The sequence below is a fragment of the Mixophyes fleayi genome, chromosome 9 (assembly GCF_038048845.1).
Source record: "Mixophyes fleayi isolate aMixFle1 chromosome 9, aMixFle1.hap1, whole genome shotgun sequence".
Taxonomy (NCBI): Eukaryota; Metazoa; Chordata; class Amphibia; order Anura; family Limnodynastidae; genus Mixophyes; species Mixophyes fleayi.
Window position 1 is genome coordinate 127,795,195 of NC_134410.1, and position 23,187 is coordinate 127,818,381.

The following is a 23,187-nucleotide window of genomic DNA, read 5'->3' on the forward strand; positions in this document are numbered from 1 at the left end:
CTAGATAAATAATAGCTAGAATCTGATTGGTTGCTATGGGTGTAATATGGAAAATATATTCGATAAAACAATATATTTGCAGCTACCTGGGCCTCACATACCACCGATGTCTCAAATCACTGTAATATCAATCTGTGGGCTCCCTGGTAAATGCTGAAGGTGGAAACAAAGAAATGATAAACAGACAACCTACTAACGATTTAGTATTACCCCTTCTGTTAACAGAAACGTTTCAGCTTTCCCTTAATATACTGCTGAGATTAGCCTGAGTAATGTCTAAGATGAATTATGAGAGCGTGTAGACATCAGGTGGTAAATTTATCACGCTGCAGGTGTGAAAAAGTGGAGATGTTGCCTATAGCAACCAATCAGATTCTAGCTGTCATTGTGTAGAATGTACTAAATAAATGACCGCTAGAATCTGATTGGTTGCCAAAAACAACATCTCCACTTTTTCAAACCTACAGCTTGATAAATTTACCCTCAGAGCTCAGGGCAGTCTTGATTACATGTGACCCCCTTTCAAGTGCAACTGGAGGCTGAAATAGGAGTCCAATTAGAAATATATACAGCCTGGGTCCTTTCATGAGTAGATGCAAACTGATGACAACATTTGACCCACAAATCCAAGCTCTTCCTAGTTATATTAAATTCACTTGCACAAAAGTAAAAATGTGAAAAAAACAGAGCAAATGACGCTTTTTTCGGCAGTTTTGAGACCGTCACACGGACGATTTTGCCTTCCAAGCTGCAAGATTTGATAACTAGCAGCTTGGAGGGTGTATTTTTTTTTTTTATTACTACCGAAAGGCAAGATAGCGCAAACGGCATGCGGTTTAATCTCGCCTCTTTTTCAGGCGGAATATTCTGCGTTTTTACTGGTGGTAAAATAAACTAACCTTATAAAATCACTTTTTACCTTTAAAATGTTTTTTTTTTTTTTAAAGACTGATTTTCCTACTTCAAAACTACTTTGTAACAATATTTTCTTTAAAAATGATGTTGGCCAACTCAGATCATTATGCTGATGCTACAATAACCGTAATGATTATTGAAATAGGACATCTGTCTGAAATTGCCTGCTTAAAACTCAAAAACATACAGCTGCTGTCATGTCACAAAAATCATTTGTAAGTAACTAACTTTCCTTTGCAATCTATAGCTAATTTCCATGGTTACAATTGTTGCTAAGTGAGTTATTCAAAAACTCTGTCAAGTGATAAAAAGTCTGTATCTAAGTTTTAAGCAGGCAATTTCAGGCTGAAGTATCAGGAATTCCTTCAGTTTAACATAAGTGGTTTAAAACAGGCAAAATCATGCGCAAGAACCATAGGTGTGATTCTTGCCTTTAGAAATACGTATACTGTATAAACAAGGGGTAGAGCAAAAAGTTACTTATACATTAAAATAAGTAAATAAAATACTGATGTCTGGAATAATTTAGGAGTCTTACCTGGAAGCAAGTTGGTCCCGGTTTTCCTGGCGGTATGTCTGCCTGGTAATAAACCTTGAGTTCCGGGATGAGAGCGATAACAGTCTTAATGACCAGTGATATTATATCCGACCAGACCTTCTTGACGTCTACGCCTTTAGTGGAGAGTCTGTAGAGGATGCTGGAGAACGTTCTCTTACTCCCAGTGTGGACGCTGTCCGAGTGGATGAAATTCCCACTGTGGGCATTGAGAGAGTAGTTTGTTAGGTGCATGTAGACATGGTGCAGATTCTTATGGTTGGGCTCCTGATATGGCTCCGTGCAGAAGCGCGAAAGGCCATCTTTGGCTATGTAAATCTCCAGAGGCTCTAAAGACTTTAGTACGACATAGAGGCGCATATCGAATTTGAGCTTGTCTATGACGAGGGGTTTGCTGATATACTCCTGGACCACCGACGGCCTGTTCTGGACACTTGCCATGATCCGGATTTCACTGGGGTCTTTAATGAGGTAGATTCCGTCTCCTTGGCAGCCGCTATCCGGCTTCACAATGAATGCCGGCTTCCACGTAGGATCATTTTCTTTTGCCATACGCACCTACAAAAATCACAGAGTGTTACAAGCGCACCCTGTTGGAGATTCATTAGTAACGTAATGGGGACATTGGACATAAGTATTGAATGGCGGAATGTAATGTATACAATGGAACAGGGCAATGGAAACAAAGAAGACAGAGGTCTAATTAGGACTGAAGGAATATAAATGCCACGGCTGGGACTAATTAGGCAAGGGGAGGATAAGGGGAGGGTTAGGGGAGGGATAGGGGAGTATAAGGGGAATGGGTTAGGGGAGGATAAGGGGAGTGGGCTAGGAATATCAGGTGTGAAATGGAGGGCAGATGGTTAAGATGGAACCAATGGAGGAAGGGAGGGAGTAGTAGTAAGGATGACCATAAGGTATGATAGAGCTTTAAATGATGTGATCGAGGAATGTAGAGTAGAAGTTTTTTTTAGAAAAACAAATATGTTATGTGTTGTATTGTATTTTACCATGTGTTTTACCTTCAGACGAGGTACAGCAAAGCAGAGAAGCACTGCAGTAAGCGTCCATGGGGGGAGCAAGTGGCGACTATGGGGATACCCTTCAATGTAAGTGCCATTAAAATGCTCAATACTACCCTTAAAGGGGGGGCTTGTACAAAGCCAAGAAAAAGGGGTGTGGGATCCCCAGGGCCTGGATGCACCAAGGGCATGAAGGACCCCTCGTATTTGATGTGATTTATGGTTATGGCAGGAGCTGATCGATGCACTGCTGGTTTTCTTTGCCACCATTTCAAAAGATTGATTATAAAATAAAGTTGTGACCTTTTTTTTTTTCGCCAAACAAATCTCAAGTCTTTATGTCAGGGAATGGGGATGGGAGCTAGGACAGTCGTTAAGCAGTTTATAACTTGTTTAGTGAAAAACATACAGGGAAACAAGATAAGAGAAACCAATGTGTGAGCTTGGCCTATATATAAAGCTATTTATATATAGGGGGGGGTGTTGGAAAACCATCAGGCCCGTGTGACATACAGGATTCTGCCTTTGTGTAGATTAATGTTTTGCAGCCTTGTCTGATAGACAAATCTATTAAGCTCCAGTCAAGCTGGTTCCCGACAGGCTGTGGATAGATTTCCTGTAAGGGAGGAAGGCCGAGCGATGCTCTAAGTGGGCTGAGGTACAATCACTGACTCAAATTGATACTTGGACAATAGACCTTTTTATGCAAACTTTTAAAAGGAATGAATTTAGCCCAATTCGCACTCAATGAACTGTTCAGGGATGACTCAGACATCTTTAACATCAAAGAGGTCAGGCTCGTCTCTTAAATAATTGTAAATGAAATCCTCACAGATGCACCTTGTTAAACCTTTTGCATTATGGCTGCACTGTGCCGACTTGATTAATCTTGAAATGTTTTGTCCTCATCTTTACGGTTTCTGTTATAGGAGGCTCAGCAGCTCCCTCTAGTGTTTCCGTTTCAACGAACCCGGGATTAGGAAAACCTGCCTGACTTCATTTTCATCATTCATCACAATGCCATATACTAAACCATTACTGCAACAATGACGATGAATCAAAAGGTTTATAAATAAGTGCTGAGGACAATCCAAAACCAAGGTTTAAACATCTGCATAGAAAACTTCTGCTAATGTCTCTGTCTGTGGTCAATGAGAGTCATCGCCTGATCACAGCTGATTTGTACTTACGGCTTGACAAATTAAAAAATTCATTACAGTTTATTACTAAGATACATCATTTTTCTGCAATATTTTTATTTAGTTAGCATTGCAACTTCACAGCACTGGGGTCATGAGTCTGATTCCCACTCATGGTTTTATCTTGGTGGAGTTTGTATGTTCTCCCTGTGTTTGCGTGGGCTTCCTCCGGGTGCTCCGGTTTCCTTCCACACAGTCCAATGACATACTGGTAGGTTAATTGGCTTCTGCCGAAAATAGCCGTAATGTGTGTGTAGTAGGGAATATAGATAGAAAAAGCTCCTATGAGACAGGGATTGATTTGAATGATTAAATATTCTCTGTATAGCGCTGTAGAATATGCTGGTGCTCTATAACTGAATGATAGTATATAAATATAATGTTGCACCTCCAGATATGAATAAGTCAAACAACTGATCAAGGGCTGAAATAAAAAAGCAACAGAGTTTTACTCCCAGGCATCAGATAAAACATAAGACATAAAACTGCCCTTCATCTACCACAATAACTATCTATAATCTGTGCAAAGACTTTAGATCTGAGTGTGTTGATCGAATATCAAACAGGCTTTATATACAAGACATTATCACTCTATACAGCAGCTCCTGAGACTCTAACAACAAGGAAATAACGTAGTATCAATAGAAATGTGATTAGTAATCTGCAAAAAACAAACAAACCACAAAACACAAAAAAATGCAAAATAGATCAAAGAGAAAACAGCAACAAAAGTAAAACAGCTGCTGGGAGGTAACAGGACAAGCTTGGAACACGCTCTCTCGGCACACAAGAGATAACTCACGTCTGACTGTGCCCGACACGCTTGTGTTTCATGTGCGGCCACTCTAGCCGGGTTATGAACCGGTGACATGACTAGATGTGAAGTGGGCATCTGCTGTCCAGGAACCGGACCAAAACGAGCAGGTTGTGTCATATACGCCACATCTGTCAGGAGGTAATTACGTTCAGTTCGGGCACCAGCCAAAGCGATGACCTTGAAATACAAACGCTGCGGTCTGCTGCCAATCAGCAAAGTCATCTGTGCAGCAGTTATTTCCTTTCTTATCTGGACAGGGAGAAAAATCTCTGCTCGCTTACTGGGATCCTGTGTTCTGCTATCTTAAGTGAGGATGTAAATTATGCCCAAAGTTACTTTCCACTGCCTGTAGTATTTGTGAAAATATCACTGCAATGCTAATACAATACCATGCATAGTGTCCAGCTGTATAACCTGACCAACGATGACATGATCACACAGCACAGTACGCCACCCTCAGAGAGACATCACTGCGTCGGCCTAGCCTGCAAACCCTGGATATACAGTATTACTGCTTATAGGAATATATAAGACATATCTGACGCTGAGTTTATTATTATTATTATTATTATTATTATTATTATTAGCGCTTATTTATAGAGCGCCACAAAGTACTGCAGCTCCGTACATGGCGGTAGTACAAACAAGGTAAACATAGGTCACACGAACAAAACGTCACAAAAATGTACCTAGCACAAATAGAACTGAAAAGTGCTGGTAGCAAATACAAGTAGTAATACAACAATGGTAAAATAAATTAAGTTGTATTACAAAGGGCAATTGCTGGACAATTACAATGATGGCGAGTGTAGTGGAAGGTGCCAAGGGAGGGGCAAGAGGAAGGCGGGCGCTGCCCGAGAAAACTTGCAATTTAAAGGGGAGGGATTGAAGTGGAAGAATGTGGGGGTGACAGCTAGAGCGGAAAAAGGAGGGGGACGTGCTTCCACTTTTAGGTCAGATGTAAAGACCAATTCCTTCCAAAACACATCTTCAGCTCCAAAATGTATATTTATTATTGTTTATTTATATAGCACTAATCATATTATGCAGCGCTGTACAGAGAATATAAAATCACAGCTTGGAATCAACAACAAGATTCCAGAACTGTGAAAAAGCAATGCTAACCACTGTGCCAGCGTGACTCATATAATATCATCTTCCCTGGACATTATGATGCAGAACTTTTAATAACAGATTGAAGAGTTCTGAGGTTTCAGTGTTGTCATAGATCAGATAGGATAAGACCTCAAGGAATCAGCAAAAGGTAAAGGAATCACTAAATGCCAATCAGCTCTAATAAAAGCTATGATTAAGCGATTAGACATGAAACATTATTATTATAGTACCATGTTCAGTGCTGGCAACAGATACACACCGATGGTTTATATTAAGAACACTATTTCCCATTATTGTGTGAGCAGAGGGACACTGATCTTATGTATTTACCCGCTGCCCCTAAACCAGGCCAGGCTCCACAAAAATGTAGAAGAGACGAAATCCACACATGAATGGCGGGCAAATATCGGATGGCTTCCCACGCCCTGTGCGGCGGGGTGTGACCCCTCCCACATCATGGGTTACAGGGACGTTTTGCCTTGAGAGATGGAGAGCACATTCTTCTGTAACTTTGAACAACTTTCACAAAGTATAAGAAGTAATATGTCCATTAAATGATGGAAGTCAGAATGGAATAAGGGCTCATTTTCACCAGCACATTTGATGTAAAATTGCTAAATAAAGAAACTTAAGGCAGAGCAACACAGCAGCCATGGGAAATGGAAAAGAGAAAGATTCCTCATTAATAATCTGTCAAGGCGCACTTTCCCTGCCTGGTAGGAGACTGCATGAAAAATGGATGGAGAGAGGGAACATATTTTCACCGCAGCGTTGGAAAATGCCAGCAATGTCTCATGTTCATTTTATCTGAAATAATTACAGCTTTTTAGCTTTTTGTGAGAACGTGTAAAAAAAAATAAAAAAAGATCCACAGAGGCCTCATGTCTTTGTCATCCATCAAGAACATTAAGGATTCTGCTGCAACTTCTTGCAGATGGTAATTCGCTCATTAATTGCCAAATCAGAAGTAAACTGTGGGAACTTGGGTCAGAAACTGAGCTGTCCTCTTCTTAAAGCCCTATAAAGTGCTGGGGCCTCCACTGATTGGAAGAAGAGATGTCGCTTTATCTCTGTCCAGCGGGTTGTAATGTCACCTGTCCGCTTTGTGCCACTGATGAGACAATGTAAGAAAGTGGAGGACAAACAGCGCGGAAATTGGGAGGAATTATCAATCCTCTTTTCCGGCTGAGATAAAGCCTCAGAACAGCTGGGGTTTCAGTTACGGGAATGGATTTTTGGCCAGCACGGATCAGGTGTTTGGCAATAACCGAATGACTGGCGCACAAACTTGTATTGATTAAAAGACGACCACAACTTGTGTATATATAGAGCCCAGGGACACATTACCTGTCTCAGCAACTGTCCCTTTTATTTGTGCCAAGTTTCCTCACATTATCCTAACTGACCCTCTCTAATAGTGTTATCATATGGATCAACTCCTCCACTGATATCTGCTTGGCTTCTAAATGAATCATATCATCGCACTGAATAAGGATGACGGGCTTGTAAGTTTATAATTAATTACTTCCGGATGTCAGACGACATCCACACATAAAGGGAACAAATAATGGGGTTTATTAGTCTAATTCACATTAAATTGCAATATGTAATTCCTTGCGGGTCATGCGGATTGACAGAGGTGCGTAGGAAAATCGGTCATGTTGGGTACCTTAGCACCTGGAAATGCCCTCAGACGAACATCACGGTGATGATCAGCCGCACATCGCACAGAAGTAAATTTGCTATAACTTCTAAATAGGAAAAGCGAAGGTGTTGCCCATAACAAGATACTAGCTATCACTTATCCAGTACATTCTATAAAATGATAGCTAGAATCTGACTGGCTGCTGTGGGCAACACTTTTCCTTTTAGAAGTTTTGGTAAATCTACAGCTAAAACGTATTTAACAGCAGACCGATGGTATTATTTATCAAGTATCAATATTATTAAATTGCAGGTTTTCAGCAATTTTGCTGGTGGGATTTAAAACAGCAATTTTATAAGTCAAAATTGGGATTGGAAATATATTTACCGACCCCACACACTGAATTTTCCCTTTAATAAAATTGCAGTTTTAAATTTTACTGGCAAAACCCCAGAACAACGTTGATTTTTAAAAACGATGCTTGTTAGACAATGCCCAAAAAGTTTTGTCCTCTCACCTACTTTGTCCTACGTTGCCGCTGATTATTACAGACCAACAGATGACTGGCTCCATTTATTAGGAACAACTCGAAAGCCATTATGTTTATCTGTGTTGTCTGCTTGTCTGTACGTACTTGAGAATCAGGCCACAATATAGAATAAACAGAACAGGGTATGATAACACCTTCTCCAATACTCCTCTGTCCTATAATACATGCCGGCGATGTTACACTCCTGCTTGTGTCTGTGCCATCTCCCTGTTACCTCCTCTTACAGACGCATTGCTCGGCTCTCCGTCTCCCTATGGCTCAGCAAGTGTAACGTACGAAAATTACCCATATGAATCATTGCTGTATTTGCATTATAATGATAAATAAAAGAATGTAAGTCTGCATACATTGTGTGACCCTGCGACGTGTCAGCGTTAGAAGCTGAGTTATTAAAAGCAATGTAGGGCAGTAAAAAACAGGTGTAACAAAGATATAAGATATACCGCTATGAATGAAACGTTCCTTTTATTAAACAATACATCACCGCAACAGGAAGCATAATATACGGAGGATTTTGCTTTTGTCATAAATGATAAAATGTGTACAAGCTTGTACGAACTATGAACAAACCCTAGAAGTTGGTGATCACAGTAGCTCTTCAGGGCAGTGATTTTAATTCAAAACAAATGATAAATATTTTCACCTAATATAAGTGGAAAACATTCCTGACTCAGCAATCAGATACAGTACAGAAAGGTTTAATATAAATTTGCTGGTTATTGCCCTAATGTCCTGTACACTTGTCCTGCTCGCTCCCCTGTGTACTTCTCAGTACATTCGACGCCTGGATTAGAGGAGGGTCAACAGCGCCTGTATACATCAGGTGGGAGTAGTGTCCAGTAGACCGGAGTTATGTGTTTAATCTGAACATGGTAAATGCCATCTAATGACACATTGGACAATTTGCGTGTTGCTATTACATCATGTACCGCTTCCGTGCTGCTCCCACTTATGGAATTCCAAATCCACGCCCAATTAGGCTTTCCCACAGCCTTCAAATCTATACACGCTCTCTGAAACCACCTACCCTACTCTCACCTATACTACTCACACTGATACACCCTCACACCTACCCTACACCCTCTTATACTACTCACACTGATACACCCTCACACCTACCCTACACCCTCTTATACTACTCACACTAATGCACCCTCACACCTACCCTACACCCTCTTATACTACTCACACTAATGCACCCTCACACCTACCCTACTCTCACCTATACTACTCACACTGATACACCCTAACACCTACCCTACTCTCACCTATACTACTCACACCGATACACCCTCACACCTACCCTACTCACACCTATACTACTCACACTGATACACCCTCACACCTACCCTACACCCTCTTATACTACTCACACTAATGCACCCTCACACCTACCCTACACCCTCTTATACTACTCACACTAATGCACCCTCACACCTACCCTACACCCTCTTATACTATTCACACTGATACACCCTCACACCTACCCTACACCCTCTTATACTATTCACACTAATGCACCCTCACACCTACCCTACACCCTCTTATACTACTCACACTAATGCACCCTCACACCTACCCTACACCCTCTTATACTACTCACACTGATACACCCTCACACCTACCCTACACCCTCTTATACTACTCACACTAATGCACCCTCACACCTACCCTACACCCTCTTATACTACTCATACTGATACACCCTCACACCTACCCTACTGCCACCTATACTACTCACACTAATGCACCCTCACACCTACCCTACACCCTCTTATACTACTCACACTGATACACCCTCACACCTACCCTACTCTCACCTATACTACTCACACTAATGCACCCTCACACCTACCCTACTCCCACCTATACTACTCACACTGATACACCCTCACACCTACCCTACACCCTCTTATACTACTCACACTGATACACCCTCACACCTACCCTACACCCTCTTATACTACTCACACTGATACACCCTCACACCTACCCTACACCCTCTTATACTACTCACACTAATGCACCCTCACACCTACCCTACACCCTCTTATACTACTCACACTAATGCACCCTCACACCTACCCTACACCCTCTTATACTATTCACACTGATACACCCTCACACCTACCCTACACCCTCTTATACTATTCACACTGGTACACCCTCACACCTACCCTACACCCTCTTATACTACTCACACTGATACACCCTCACACCTACCCTACTCCCACCTATACTACTCACACTAATGCACCCTCACACCTACCCTACACCCTCTTATACTATTCACACTGGTACACCCTCACACCTACCCTACTCTCACCTAATACTACTCACACTAATGCACCCTCACACCTACCCTACACCCTCTTATACTATTCACACTGATACACCCTCACACCTACCCTACACCCTCTTATACTACTCACACTAATGCACCCTCACACCTACCCTACACCCTCTTATACTATTCACACTGATACACCCTCACACCTACCCTACACCCTCTTATACTACTCACACTAATGCACCCTCACACCTACCCTACACCCTCTTATACTATTCACACTGATAAACCCTCACACCTACCCTACACCCTCTTATACTATTCACACTGGTACACCCTCACACCTACCCTACACCCTCTTATACTATTCACACTGATACACCCTCACACCTACCCTACTCCCACCTATACTACTCACACTAATGCACCCTCACACCTACCCTACACCCTCTTATACTACTCAAACTGATACACCCTTACACCTACCCTACTGCCACCTATACTACTCACACTAATGCACCCTCACACCTACCCTACACCCTCTTATACTACTCACACTGGTACACCCTCACACCTACCCTACACCCTCTTATACTACTCACACTGATACACCCTCACACCTACCCTACTCCCACCTATACTACTCACACTAATGCACCCTCACACCTACCCTACACCCTCCTATACTATTCACACTGATACACCCTCACACCTACCCTACACCCTCTTATACTACTCACACTGATACACCCTCACACCTACCCTACTCCCACCTATACTACTCACACTAATGCACCCTCACACCTACCCTACACCCTCCTATACTATTCACACTGATACACCCTCACACCTACCCTACACCCTATTATACTACTCACAATGATACACCCTCACAGCTACCCTACTCTCACCTAATACTACTCACACTAATGCACCCTCACACCTACCCTACACCCTCTTATACTACTCACACTGATACACCCTCACACCTACTCTACTCTCACCTATACTACTCACACTAATGCACCCTCACACCTACCCTACACCCTCTTATACTATTCACACTGATACACCCTCACACCTACCCTACACCCTCTTATACTACTCACACTAATGCACCCTCACACATACCCTACACCCTCTTATACTATTCACACTGATACACCCTCACACCTACCCTACACCCTCTTATACTACTCACACTAATGCACCCTCACACCTACCCTACACCCTCTTGTACTATTCACACTGATACACCCTCACACCTACCCTACACCCTCTTATACTATTCACACTGGTACACCCTCACACCTACCCTACACCCTCTTATACTATTCACACTGATACACCCTCACACCTACCCTACACCCTCTTATACTACTCACACTAATGCACCCTCACACCTACCCTACACCCTCTTATACTATTCACACTGATAAACCCTCACACCTACCCTACACCCTCTTATACTATTCACACTGGTACACCCTCACACCTACCCTACACCCTCTTATACTATTCACACTAATAGACCCTCACACCTACCCTACTCCCACCTATACTACTCACACTAATGCACCCTCACACCTACCCTACACCCTCTTATACTACTCAAACTGATACACCCTTACACCTACCCTACTGCCACCTATACTACTCACACTAATGCACCCTCACACCTACCCTACACCCTCTTATACTACTCACACTGGTACACCCTCACACCTACCCTACACCCTCTTATACTACTCACACTGATACACCCTCACACCTACCCTACTCCCACCTATACTACTCACACTAATGCACCCTCACACCTACCCTACACCCTCCTATACTATTCACACTGATACACCCTCACACCTACCCTACACCCTCTTATACTACTCACACTGATACACCCTCACACCTACCCTACTCTCACCTAATACTACTCACACTAATGCACCCTCACACCTACCCTACACCCTCTTATACTACTCACACTGATACACCCTCACACCTACCCTACTGCCACCTATACTACTCACACTAATGCACCCTCACACCTACCCTACACCCTCTTATACTACTCACACTGATACACCCTCACACCTACCCTACTGCCACCTATACTACTCACACTAATGCACCCTCACACCTACCCTACACCCTCTTATACTATTCACACTGATACACCCTCACACCTACCCTACACCCTCTTATACTACTCACACTGATACACCCTCACACCTACCCTACTCTCACCTATACTACTCACACTAATGCACCCTCACACCTACCCAACACCCTCTTATACTACTCACACTGATACACCCTCACACCTACCCTACTGCCACCTATACTACTCACACTAATGCACCCTCACACCTACCCTACACCCTCTTATACTATTCACACTGATACACCCTCACACCTACCCTACTCTCACCTAATACTACTCACACTAATGCACCCTCACACCTACCCTACACCCTCTTATACTACTCACACTGATACACCCTCACACCTACCCTACTCTCACCTAATACTACTCACACTAATGCACCCTCACACCTACCCTACACCCTCTTATACTACTCACACTGATACACCCTCACACCTACCCTACTCTCACCTATACTACTCACACTAATGCACCCTCACACCTACCCTACACCCTCTTATACTATTCACACTGATACACCCTCACACCTACCCTACACCCTCTTATACTACTCACACTGATACACCCTCACACCTACCCTACTGCCACCTATACTACTCACACTAATGCACCCTCACACCTACCCTACACCCTCTTATACTACTCACACTGATACACCCTCACACCTACCCTACTCCCACCTATACTACTCACACTAATGCACCCTCACACCTACCCTACTCCCTCCTATACTATTCACACTAATGCACCCTCACACCTACCCTACTCCCACCTATACTACTCACACTGGTACACCCTTACACCTACCCTACTCCCTCTTATACTATCATCATCATCATCATCATTTATTTATATAGCGCCAACATATTCCGTAGCGCTTTACAATTGGGGACAAACATAATAAACTAATAAACAAACTGGGTAAAACAGACAAAGAGGTGAGAAGGCCCTGCTCACAACCTTACAATCAATGGGAGATTGACACATGAGGTTAAGTCTACATTATGCATTTTGGCCCAGCCAGACTGCAAAGGTAAAAGTGACTCAAAAGCTAAATGATCCCGTCACACAACAATGTTGGTCAGGGGGTAGTTGTCTTGTGTGAAATTGTGTAACAGGCTAAAGGTAGCGAGGTTAAGAGGGTGGCTGAGGAATATTATAAGCTTGTCTGAAGAGGTAGGTTTTCAGAGAACGCTTGAAAGTTTGTAGACCAGAGGAGAGTCTTATTGTGTGAGGGAGAGCATTCCATAGAGTGGGTGCAGCCTGAAAAAAGTCCTGTAACCGGGAATGGGAGGATGTAATGAGGGTGGATGAGAGATGCAGATCTTGTGTAGAACGGAGTTGCCGAGTTGGGAGATATTTTGAGACAAGAGAGGAGATGTATGTTGGTGCAGCTTTGTTGATGGCCTTGTAGGTTAGTAAAAGTATCTTATATTGGATTCGGTACAAAACAGGCAGCCAGTGTAGAGACATACAGAGTAATTCAACAGAGGAAGAACGATTTGCAAGGAAAATCAGTCTTGCCGCAGCGTGCAAAATAGATTGTAGAGGTTTGAGTCTGTTCTTGGGAAGACCAGTAAGGAGGGATTTGCAATAGTCAATGCGGGAGATGATGAGTGCATGAATTAAGGTTTTTGCAGTGTCTTGCGTGAGATATGTGCGAATTCTGGAAATGTTCTTTAGATGTATGTAGCAGGATTTAGATATAGAGTCAATGTGGGGAACAAAGGATAGGTGCGAGTCAAGGATTACACCTAGGCAGCGAGCTTGTGGGGTGGGATTTATGGTCGTGTTATCAACAGAGATAGAAATGTCAGGTATGCTCTTGTTGGTGGGTGGGAATATTATTAACTCTGTTTTAGAAAGATTAAGTTTGAGTTGGCGAGAGGACATCCAAGATGAAATGGCAGAAAAACAGTCAGTTACACGGGACAACACAGATGTCGAGAAATCAGGAGAGGATAGATATATTTGGGTATAATCCGCATAGAGATGATACTGAAATCCAAAGGAACTTATTAGATTTCCAAGAGAAGCGGTATAGATAGAGAACAGCAGAGGACCTAGCACCGAGCCTTGTGGTACTCCAACTGATAGGGGAAGCGGAGAAATTAACAGTGAAAGAGCGATTAGAAAGGTAGGATGAGAACCAGGATAGAACAGTGTCTTGAAGACCTAGGGATTGCAGCGTTTGTAGGAGAAGAGAGTGGTCAACGGTGTCAAATGCAGCCGAGAGATCCAGGAGAATTAGGAGAGAGTAATGGTGTTCAGTTTTAGCAGTGATCAGATCATTGGTCAACGCAGTCTCTGTGGAGTGTTGAGAACGAAAGCCTGACTGAAGAGTATCCAACAGGTTGTTAGAGCAAAGGAAGCGTGTGAGGCGAGTGTAGGCAAGTCTCTCTAGAAGCTTGGAGGGACACGGCAGCTGAGAGATGGGACGGTAATTTGATAGAGAGTTTGGGTCGGAATCTTGTTTTTTTAGAATAGGAGTAATCACTGCATGCTGGTATAGTGATGGAAAGATGCCAGTAGAGAGCGAGAGATTACAGATTTGAGTTAGAGGTGAAATAAGCACAGAAGACAGGGATCTACCAATTTGCGACGGAATAGGATCAAGAGGACATGAGGTAGAGTAGGAAGATAAGAAGAGCGTAGAAATTTCCTCTTCATTTGTGGGGTCAAATGAAGAGAGGGTGTCAGAGGGTAGTGGGAAGGAATTGATCTGATTGCTTGTCGAGGAAGAGAATATCATTTCTAGTCTGATCTTGTCAATCTTGTCCTTGAAGTAGGAAGCAAGATCCTGAGCACTGATAGTAGATGGAGGGTTCGGGGTGGGAGGATTGAGAAGATATTTAAATGTATTGAAAAGGCGTTTGGGGTTTGAAGCCTGAGCATAGATAAGAGAATGGAAGTATGTTTGTTTTGCAGTGTCCAGAGCATTTCGATAGGAGCGGTAGACAGAAGTATATGTAAAGGAGTCATTAGAGGTGCGAGATTTACGCCAGTGACGTTCTGCTTTACGGGACAGTTTTTGAAGATTTCATGTTGCTTTAGTGTGCCACGGCTGACATCGAAGTCGACGTGTAGTATGTAGTGTAGCTGGAGCCACTTTATCAAGGGCCGTTGCTAATTCACACTAATGCACCCTCACAACTATCCCAATCTCCACTCTCGCTCCTCTTGTTTCAGCTGTGCCTTCTTCCACTCAGAATGTAAGCTATCTAATGAGCAGGGTCCTCCGTACCCTTTGTTTTCATGTCTGCATTTATTATGACTACCTTCTATGTCCCTGTTTGATGCATGTCCTATTTTTCCTACTGTACGGCGCTGCGGAGCACTGTGGCACCTTACAAATCTATGATATTAATAATAATACCTCATTGGGATGAAATTAAGTATTTATTATCATGTAATACTCAGGGGTCATTACTAGGCACAAGATCTTCTATAACATTGATTTTGGTGTTATTTTCACAACTGATTTAAAGCAACTTAGTTGTGATACATAAAACCAGCACCAAGAGAGCTACAATAAATGAAAGTGTTGTCTATCATCGGTGTCACTATATACTGTGTACATTACAGGAGCTTAGTATAGTGCCAGGCCTGGCTATTATGATACATGTATATATTTATTTCTATATCACAACAGGTACGCACCTCTTTACACACAGTACAAGGAGTAACACACAGAAATAACTACAAATGAATCGACAAACATACAAGATATACAAGAAAGAAGGCTCCCTATCCCAAGGAGCTTGCACTTCAATTAGATAAGATGACATAATATTATTCCAAACCAGCACCCTGTAGTTTCCTCCACTCCGGAGAATACAGATGGACGGATGCAGTAAATACAGATCTTGGCAGTCTCCACCTAAACTCTCGCAGATCACACGGCTAATGGCTAATGAGAAGCTCTGCAAATGGCATTTTACTTTGTATGTTTGAAGATGACATTTTTTTAATCCCATAAGAAGTGTCAGAATGACAATACAAGCTAAATGGCTACCTTGTTCCCGAGCCAGGCACACCATGTTCCCAGCGCTGGGGAGGATGTGATGAAGGCTTTGCTGCGCTTGCAGAATGTCAGAGCAGAATATAGAGTAATGTCTCATGTATATACTGTATATATAGCCACAGCTGTCCACACAAACTAATCTCTGACACCCCAGAACTGTACCCTATATATTCCCTATATCTATTTATAGTCATACTAGTTAATTAACTGGTTAATTGGCTGCTATCAAATTGACCCTAGTGTGTGTGTGTATGATAGGGAATTTAGACTGCAAGCTCTTTTGGGGCAGGAACTGATGTGAGTTATCTGTACAGCGCTGCAGAATTTGTGGCGCTATACAAATAAATAAATAAATGATGATGATAGTCAAAAATCACAGCTGTGAAGAAAACACAACCCAGACAGTAGTCATTAAATAAGTAATCTCAATTCCCTATTCTTTTTATCCAATCTTTTCCTGAACCTAGCCCCCGCTCCTTCCCCACCATGACACTAAGGGGGGATTACACTCAGCTGCAAAGTACCACAATGGGTCTCTAGAACTGTCCGCGGAGACATCACCTCAATTGTCTTTCTTAAATCTCTTGTGCTCCATAGAGATGAGTGGAGAGAATAAGCAGAGATTCTGTAAAGTATTGGCCGACAATATGCGCAGCCAGACACCGAGGCGGTATCCGGAGGCACCTCATGGCTAATTCAATTCCCCACTAAGTCTAAAAAGCCAGAAGAGTTGTTAGGACTGGGCCATATATCAGAACCCATCTCCTTGGTTAGCTGACACTCTTCCCACATCAGCTGCTCTGTCAGGAGGGGTCTTAGATAGTAAATATATGATAATACCAAAGTGGAATTTCCTTTATCCAACAGTACACACAGCCAATCCCCTTCTTTTTGGAAAAAAAACATTTGCTATCTGTCCCACATAAATCCTATATATGGGGAATAAGCACAAAATGCTGAGGGAACAGCCATGTCCATCTGCCGTGTTCCCATGTGTTATACTGTATATATAACCTAATGTCATATACAGTACACCAGAGCTTCCCTGTCTATCACATGGCATCACCAGGGAACGCATTGTCCTCTTTGGGGTCCCCGTTGGTGAAGGTCTGCTGACCCTTCACCATAATATAGATTTTACATGAAAAGAAAGAGAAATATATTGAGAAATACATTACATATAATACCGGTAATCTAACAATAAAAAGATGGTGTCTGATTGCCAGGATCGCGGCCTCCCCTGGAGACTTCTGGGCTCGCTTAGTAAGTGGGTTCTGTTCCTGTTGGAGCCGCCCACGTTCCTCTCGTCTCACAAATCACTTTATTCTCTGCAGACAGCGTGTGGTCATTGTGTAACATCCTATTAAATCCAGATTATGCTGAATCTATGTTTGCTGGTAATAAGGGAGATCAATCAGAGTCTCCGCTGATAGATCGGGGTCTCCCAGTCGCGGCAGCTGGTTACATTTCAGGCACATTTATGGGGTGTCACAAAATGTGTGATTATCGTGTTTTCTACCACACTTTGAGCTCTCTTTCGAGTTAAAGATGCCCTGTTGCATATGAAATTTACACTTCGTAGCTAATGTATTTCAAGATACATGCAAATCAAAGGGGATTACTGTACTGCCTGACTCGCCCCTGTAAGCACGAATAACCACACATGCAGTGCATACGTACATTGTGCAAATGCACTTAGGTACAGCTCAAAAGACAATATTCATCATCATCATCATCATCATCTATTTATATAGCGCCACTGATTCCGCAGCGCTGTACAGAGAACTCACTCACATCAGTCCCTGCCCCATTGGAGATTACAGTCTAAATTCCCTAACATACACACACACAGACTAGGGTTAACTTTGATAGCAGCCAATTAACTTACTAGTATGTTTTTGGAGTGTGGGAGGAAATCGGAGCACCCGGAGGAAACCCACACAAACACGGGGAGAACATACAAACTCCACACAGATAAGGCCATGGTCGGGAATTGAACTCATGACCCCAGTGCTGTGAGGCAGAAGTGCTAACCACTGAGCCACTGTGCTACAGGTCATAAGCATTACCCTGCAAGAAAAGATTTTAAGTTCTCTAGAATGTGTAAATACACCACAAAGCAGTTCAGTTAGCCTGGAAGACACTGTATAAACTGTACAGAAACATCTTTAACCTGCAAGGAAATATATAGAGAGTAATACTACTCCTTCAGCAGTAATAACTTTTCGTGGCTTCAGGACCGGACTAAAAGTCGTCTTCGTCCCAGCGACATAGACCTCCGCACTCACAAGATGACATAGTGGGATGGAAGGATGTTCCTTCTCTGCAGGATAATCGCCTACTCTATCCATCACATAAATTACATCACCGGGGGACGGGCTCTGTCAGTGTGATACTGCTTCCCAGTACCAAATACAGAATTACCCACCCCGGCTTCATCTACCCCCTCTATGCCATATTCTCAGTGCACATTCTGTATTACACCAATATCTACACGCAGGAGAGTAACAGCGCAGTCTATTCTGTGCTATAACTATATTTATATCATCTGTTAGATGACATATTAGTAATGTTGGAGATAGATAGATAGATAGAGATAGATAGATAGATAAAATATAATTAAACATCTCTTCCTCATGTTACGCAGGAGATGACTGGTGTGAATGATAATCTCTGCCCAGCGCTGCATAATATGGTCAGTGCTATGTCAATAAAAAGATAATAAATAAAATAAATTGATGAAATTGTCTTTCTATCAGTGGTTCCAAACTTCAATGTCAGGATGCAGCTGCCAATCAATTTTTAAAACATGCCAAAATTAGAAATTCCTATTTAAATTCTTCCCTAGAAATAAATTTGAGCTAATCAGGTAAACTCTTGTTATATATGAAATAACTTAAACTTATCTGAGCAGCGATGCAATGTGAGACAGGAAGTGGGAAGGTTGGGAGAGTGTATGCAGTGTGACATGACAGAGCTGCGTGCCCCCGCGGGAGCCCGGCCTTGTAGACTCACCCAGGAACTCAGTCTTACTTGGAAAAAGATTTATATTTATCATCCGCGAGCTTTATCATGCAATCAATTCCTGTCAGGCATTTAAAGCTCGCTTATAATGCTCGCTTACACTTGGGAGTCAATGGGAGATGTGAGAGGAAAAAAATAATCGTATTGTAGCTGAGAACTCACTAGAAAAACACATTATTCACTGTCAGCCAAACAACACAATACCCACAGCCTGGACCTCTTCCTGCAGCAATGGGGGGGCTTATCTCCCCCCACGCCAGGAGGTTCTGCACTACGTCAGCAACATGTGGGGGGTGCGGGGGGGCAGGGAGAATGGCAGCAGACTAGAAGCAAGGTGGGGGATGAGTTTGATGTGATTAATGGAGACGTTCAATGTATGGATCACTTAATGCCTTTCCCATATCTAATCTTTTTAGATTAAAAAAAGCCAAATGCTCCAAAAAGTGTATGTCCCAATGCAGGTTATAAGCTTACTGGTCTGTAATATATAATATTCAGCTTTCACCGTACGATAACCAGCTTCCATTAACCAATTACACCCACAATACAACGGACATTCCTACATCTGACAATTCATTTCACACATTTTCTTTTCTAATGAGTTTTGTCAAAGGCAAAAATATCACCTGTCCATCAACAGGCCCCTCCCACTTACAGCATGACCTCACTCAGTATGAACGTGTCCCGCAGTCTGTGAATAAACAGGCCCCTCCCATTTACAACATGACCTCACTCAGTATGAACGTGTCCCACAGTCTGTGAGTAAACAGGCCCCTCCCACTTACAGCATGGCCACACTCAGTATGAACGTGTCCCACAGTCTGTGAGTAAACAGGCCCCTCCCACTTACAACATGACCTCACTCAGTATGAACGTGTCCCACAGTCTGTGAGTAAACAGGCCCCTCCCACTTACAGCATGGCCACACTCAGTATGAACGTGTCCCACAGTCTGTGAATAAACAGGCAGGCCCATCACATGTACAGCATGACCCCACTTTCCCAGCAGCTCCCGAACACATCAGTCACTCTGTAACGAGCCTGTATGTAGGGTAAATATATATTTCTTTTCATTACACTATGATGACTGCAAGCCTTGGAACTGAGCTTCCGTTACCATAGTAACTGTCATGGATTGTTTAACCCTTCACTGCTGGCACCAGGCTCCCACTCCAGATCATTAATGGGAGGACAGGATATGGTGAAACCCGCAGGAGACCATGGGTACAGTCTGTCAGTAATATCGGCTGCTGGTGACGGGTAATACTGGGGGGAAGGGGAAGGTAATGTTTGACTGACACAGGATATCTGATTACTGTTCCAGTGCTTCCATCAGTGGCCGCAGAGATGAAAGTCCTGAAATAGTCCCAGGAACAAAACCGTGGATCCTGTGTAACCCCTCCCCCCCCCCAGTCACCAGATCTCATCCAGCATTTGGGGGCGAGACGACGGAATGATATATCTGGATCAACTTCCGGATAATTAAGAACTATAGGACACATAGGAGCCGATGTGGGCCAGTATCCCTGTACTATGCTTTACATCCCAACTAAAGGGGGCATACAATGAAGGAACTCGCTAATAGGTAACCGGATGCTTGTTGCACAGTACATGTGAAGCATGTATAAATATACATACTATATGACTGATTAGCAGCTGTGTACAAACATGGGGAATTAACCCAGGGCCTATCTACCTATCTGGAGTTTGCATGTTCCTCCAGCTGTTCCACTACAAAGACTTACTAGTAGTTGGCTAGATTGGCCCTGGTATGAGTGTGTTCCTGTGGTGAGCAAATTAGATTGTAAGCTCTACTAGGGCAGTGTCTGAATATGAATCTCTGATGGTACAGCACTGCAGAATTAGTAAGTGCTATGTAACTAAATAATAATGATAATATTAATGCACTATTGCCTTATGGATGTACAAGAACCTGGTGGCTAAAACTGGAACTGCAGGGGTGAGCTAGTTTTCAAAGTTTACTTATAAAAAGGAGAGACAGCTCCACTGGTGGGCTTTATGTGCGTCACACCTGGTTACACCTGGTTCTGTCTATACCACACCCGGTTGTAACATGTTTATTTGCCAGCTAACTACGTATTAGCTTAGTATAAATGTCCACAATCATATAATTGTACTGGACATCATTCCCTATTTATTGTCCCCATACGACCTGTCACATCCTCTGCCTCATTTCACTGTAAATAAGAATATTCTGTCTCCCTACAGCAACAGGATAAAGTAATCATTAAATAAAAAAGCAGCCAGCAGTAATCATTGTGTTCAATGACAATAATTACAATTAGTTATTACAAAACCTAATTACAGTTTTAAAAATGTGCATTGGAAGCTAATTGGAGTAAGTAATTATTGTAATTTTTTTCAAGCCAAAATTTGATTTTACCAGCTCCTTGGGGCAGAGTCCCCTCCCTCATGCCTGTACTTCAATGCAGCCATATTCTTTATCTGTATGAATATTATTTTCTGTCCGTCTGTAAAGAGGTATGTACCCAGAGGTGTGTAATAAACTTACACCCACATATATAAATATAATATGTATACAATGTGCCATTATTCTCCAAGTTCATTCATAAATAATACTTTACTGAAATGTTCTCTACATCTATAATACAGAGTGGAAATCTGAATAGTTACTAGTTGTTGAACTACAAGTGAAAGGATGCCTTGCTATACTGCTAGGGTTTGTAGCTTAAAAACAGCTATATAAATATATATATATATATATATATATATATATATATATATATATATATATATATATATATATGTATATATATATATATATATATATTTATATATATATATATATATATAAATATATAACTAGGTATAAAGGCTAGCATACAATATTTCCTCGATTTATTGGACGTTGTGCAGAAGATCCACTTGTTTGCCTCTGCTGCCACCTAGAGGCAGTTTTAAAAGTTGCAGGTGAGTTAAGTTTTTTGATACTTGGGAAAGTTATGTATTATTATTATTATTATTATTAATTTTTATTTATAGGGCGCCACAAAGTATCCGTAGCGCCGTACAAGGACAAACAATGGCACAGTACAAGGTGAAACAGCACAGTACAAGTAACAGTAAGCACTATAACTCTGGGGGCTCAGGCACAGCATGAAATAGAGGGAGGGAGGGAGGGGAAAAGTGAGTACAGGCAGGTAACTATGGCCCAAGAGGGTGGGCACGGATGACAGGTTGAGAGTCACTGAGGGGAGCGGAGAGAAGCGAGAGGAGACAGAGGGCAGAGGGACTGAGAGGAGGTGAGCTGAGTAGCTGGAGAGCGCAGTTAAAAGTGATGGAAACAGAAGGTAGGAGAGCCCTGCTCAAAGGAGCGAACAATCTAAAGGGAGGGGACACGTTATCTAGCTCTATTAAACTACAAAAGCAGGATACATTGAAATATACTTTCTAGTACAAACATAGAAATGTGACGAATGATCCTCCAATATTAATATAAATATTAATCATGTTCTGGAATTACCACATGCAAATCTTCTCTCTTCTATTTGATTGTATTAGTAATAGGAAATTCCTTGTAGTTCTGCTCTGTGGAAGTATGGATTTCTTTGGACTGATGTTATGATTCTTTCCTTACGATTATTACATATTGTATAAGACAACTGACACTTGTATTGTAATGAAATGCTTCTATAAACATGACATAAACTTGTAGGTAATTCAAAATGCCAGCATTATATTATATAGAACGTTACTGTTTTCTCCTAAAACACTAGTTTAGCTTTAACTATGACAGAAATGACTCATGACATTGAGGGGACGCCGGGACTGTCTTTATTACGCTAGAAATGCATTACTCTGCCAAAGAGCAAATGGAAGCT

The 23,187-nt window shown here is 42.3% G+C and overlaps 1 protein-coding gene across 5 annotated transcripts in view; it reads right to left on the reverse strand.

Moving 5' to 3' along the window:
- The window catches only part of TTLL11 (tubulin tyrosine ligase like 11), a 125,227-nt gene that overhangs the window by 83,827 nt on the left and 18,213 nt on the right, over positions 1-23,187 (reverse strand). For all 5 annotated transcript variants that reach the window (XR_012678981.1, XM_075185681.1, XM_075185683.1 and 2 more), the window contains exon 4: positions 1,454-2,029. Coding sequence is in view for 4 of the 5 variants with exons in the window: in XM_075185681.1 (XP_075041782.1) it covers positions 1,454-2,029 (576 nt within the window). In the remaining variant the exon portion in view is untranslated. The remainder of the gene's footprint in view (positions 1-1,453; positions 2,030-23,187) is intronic.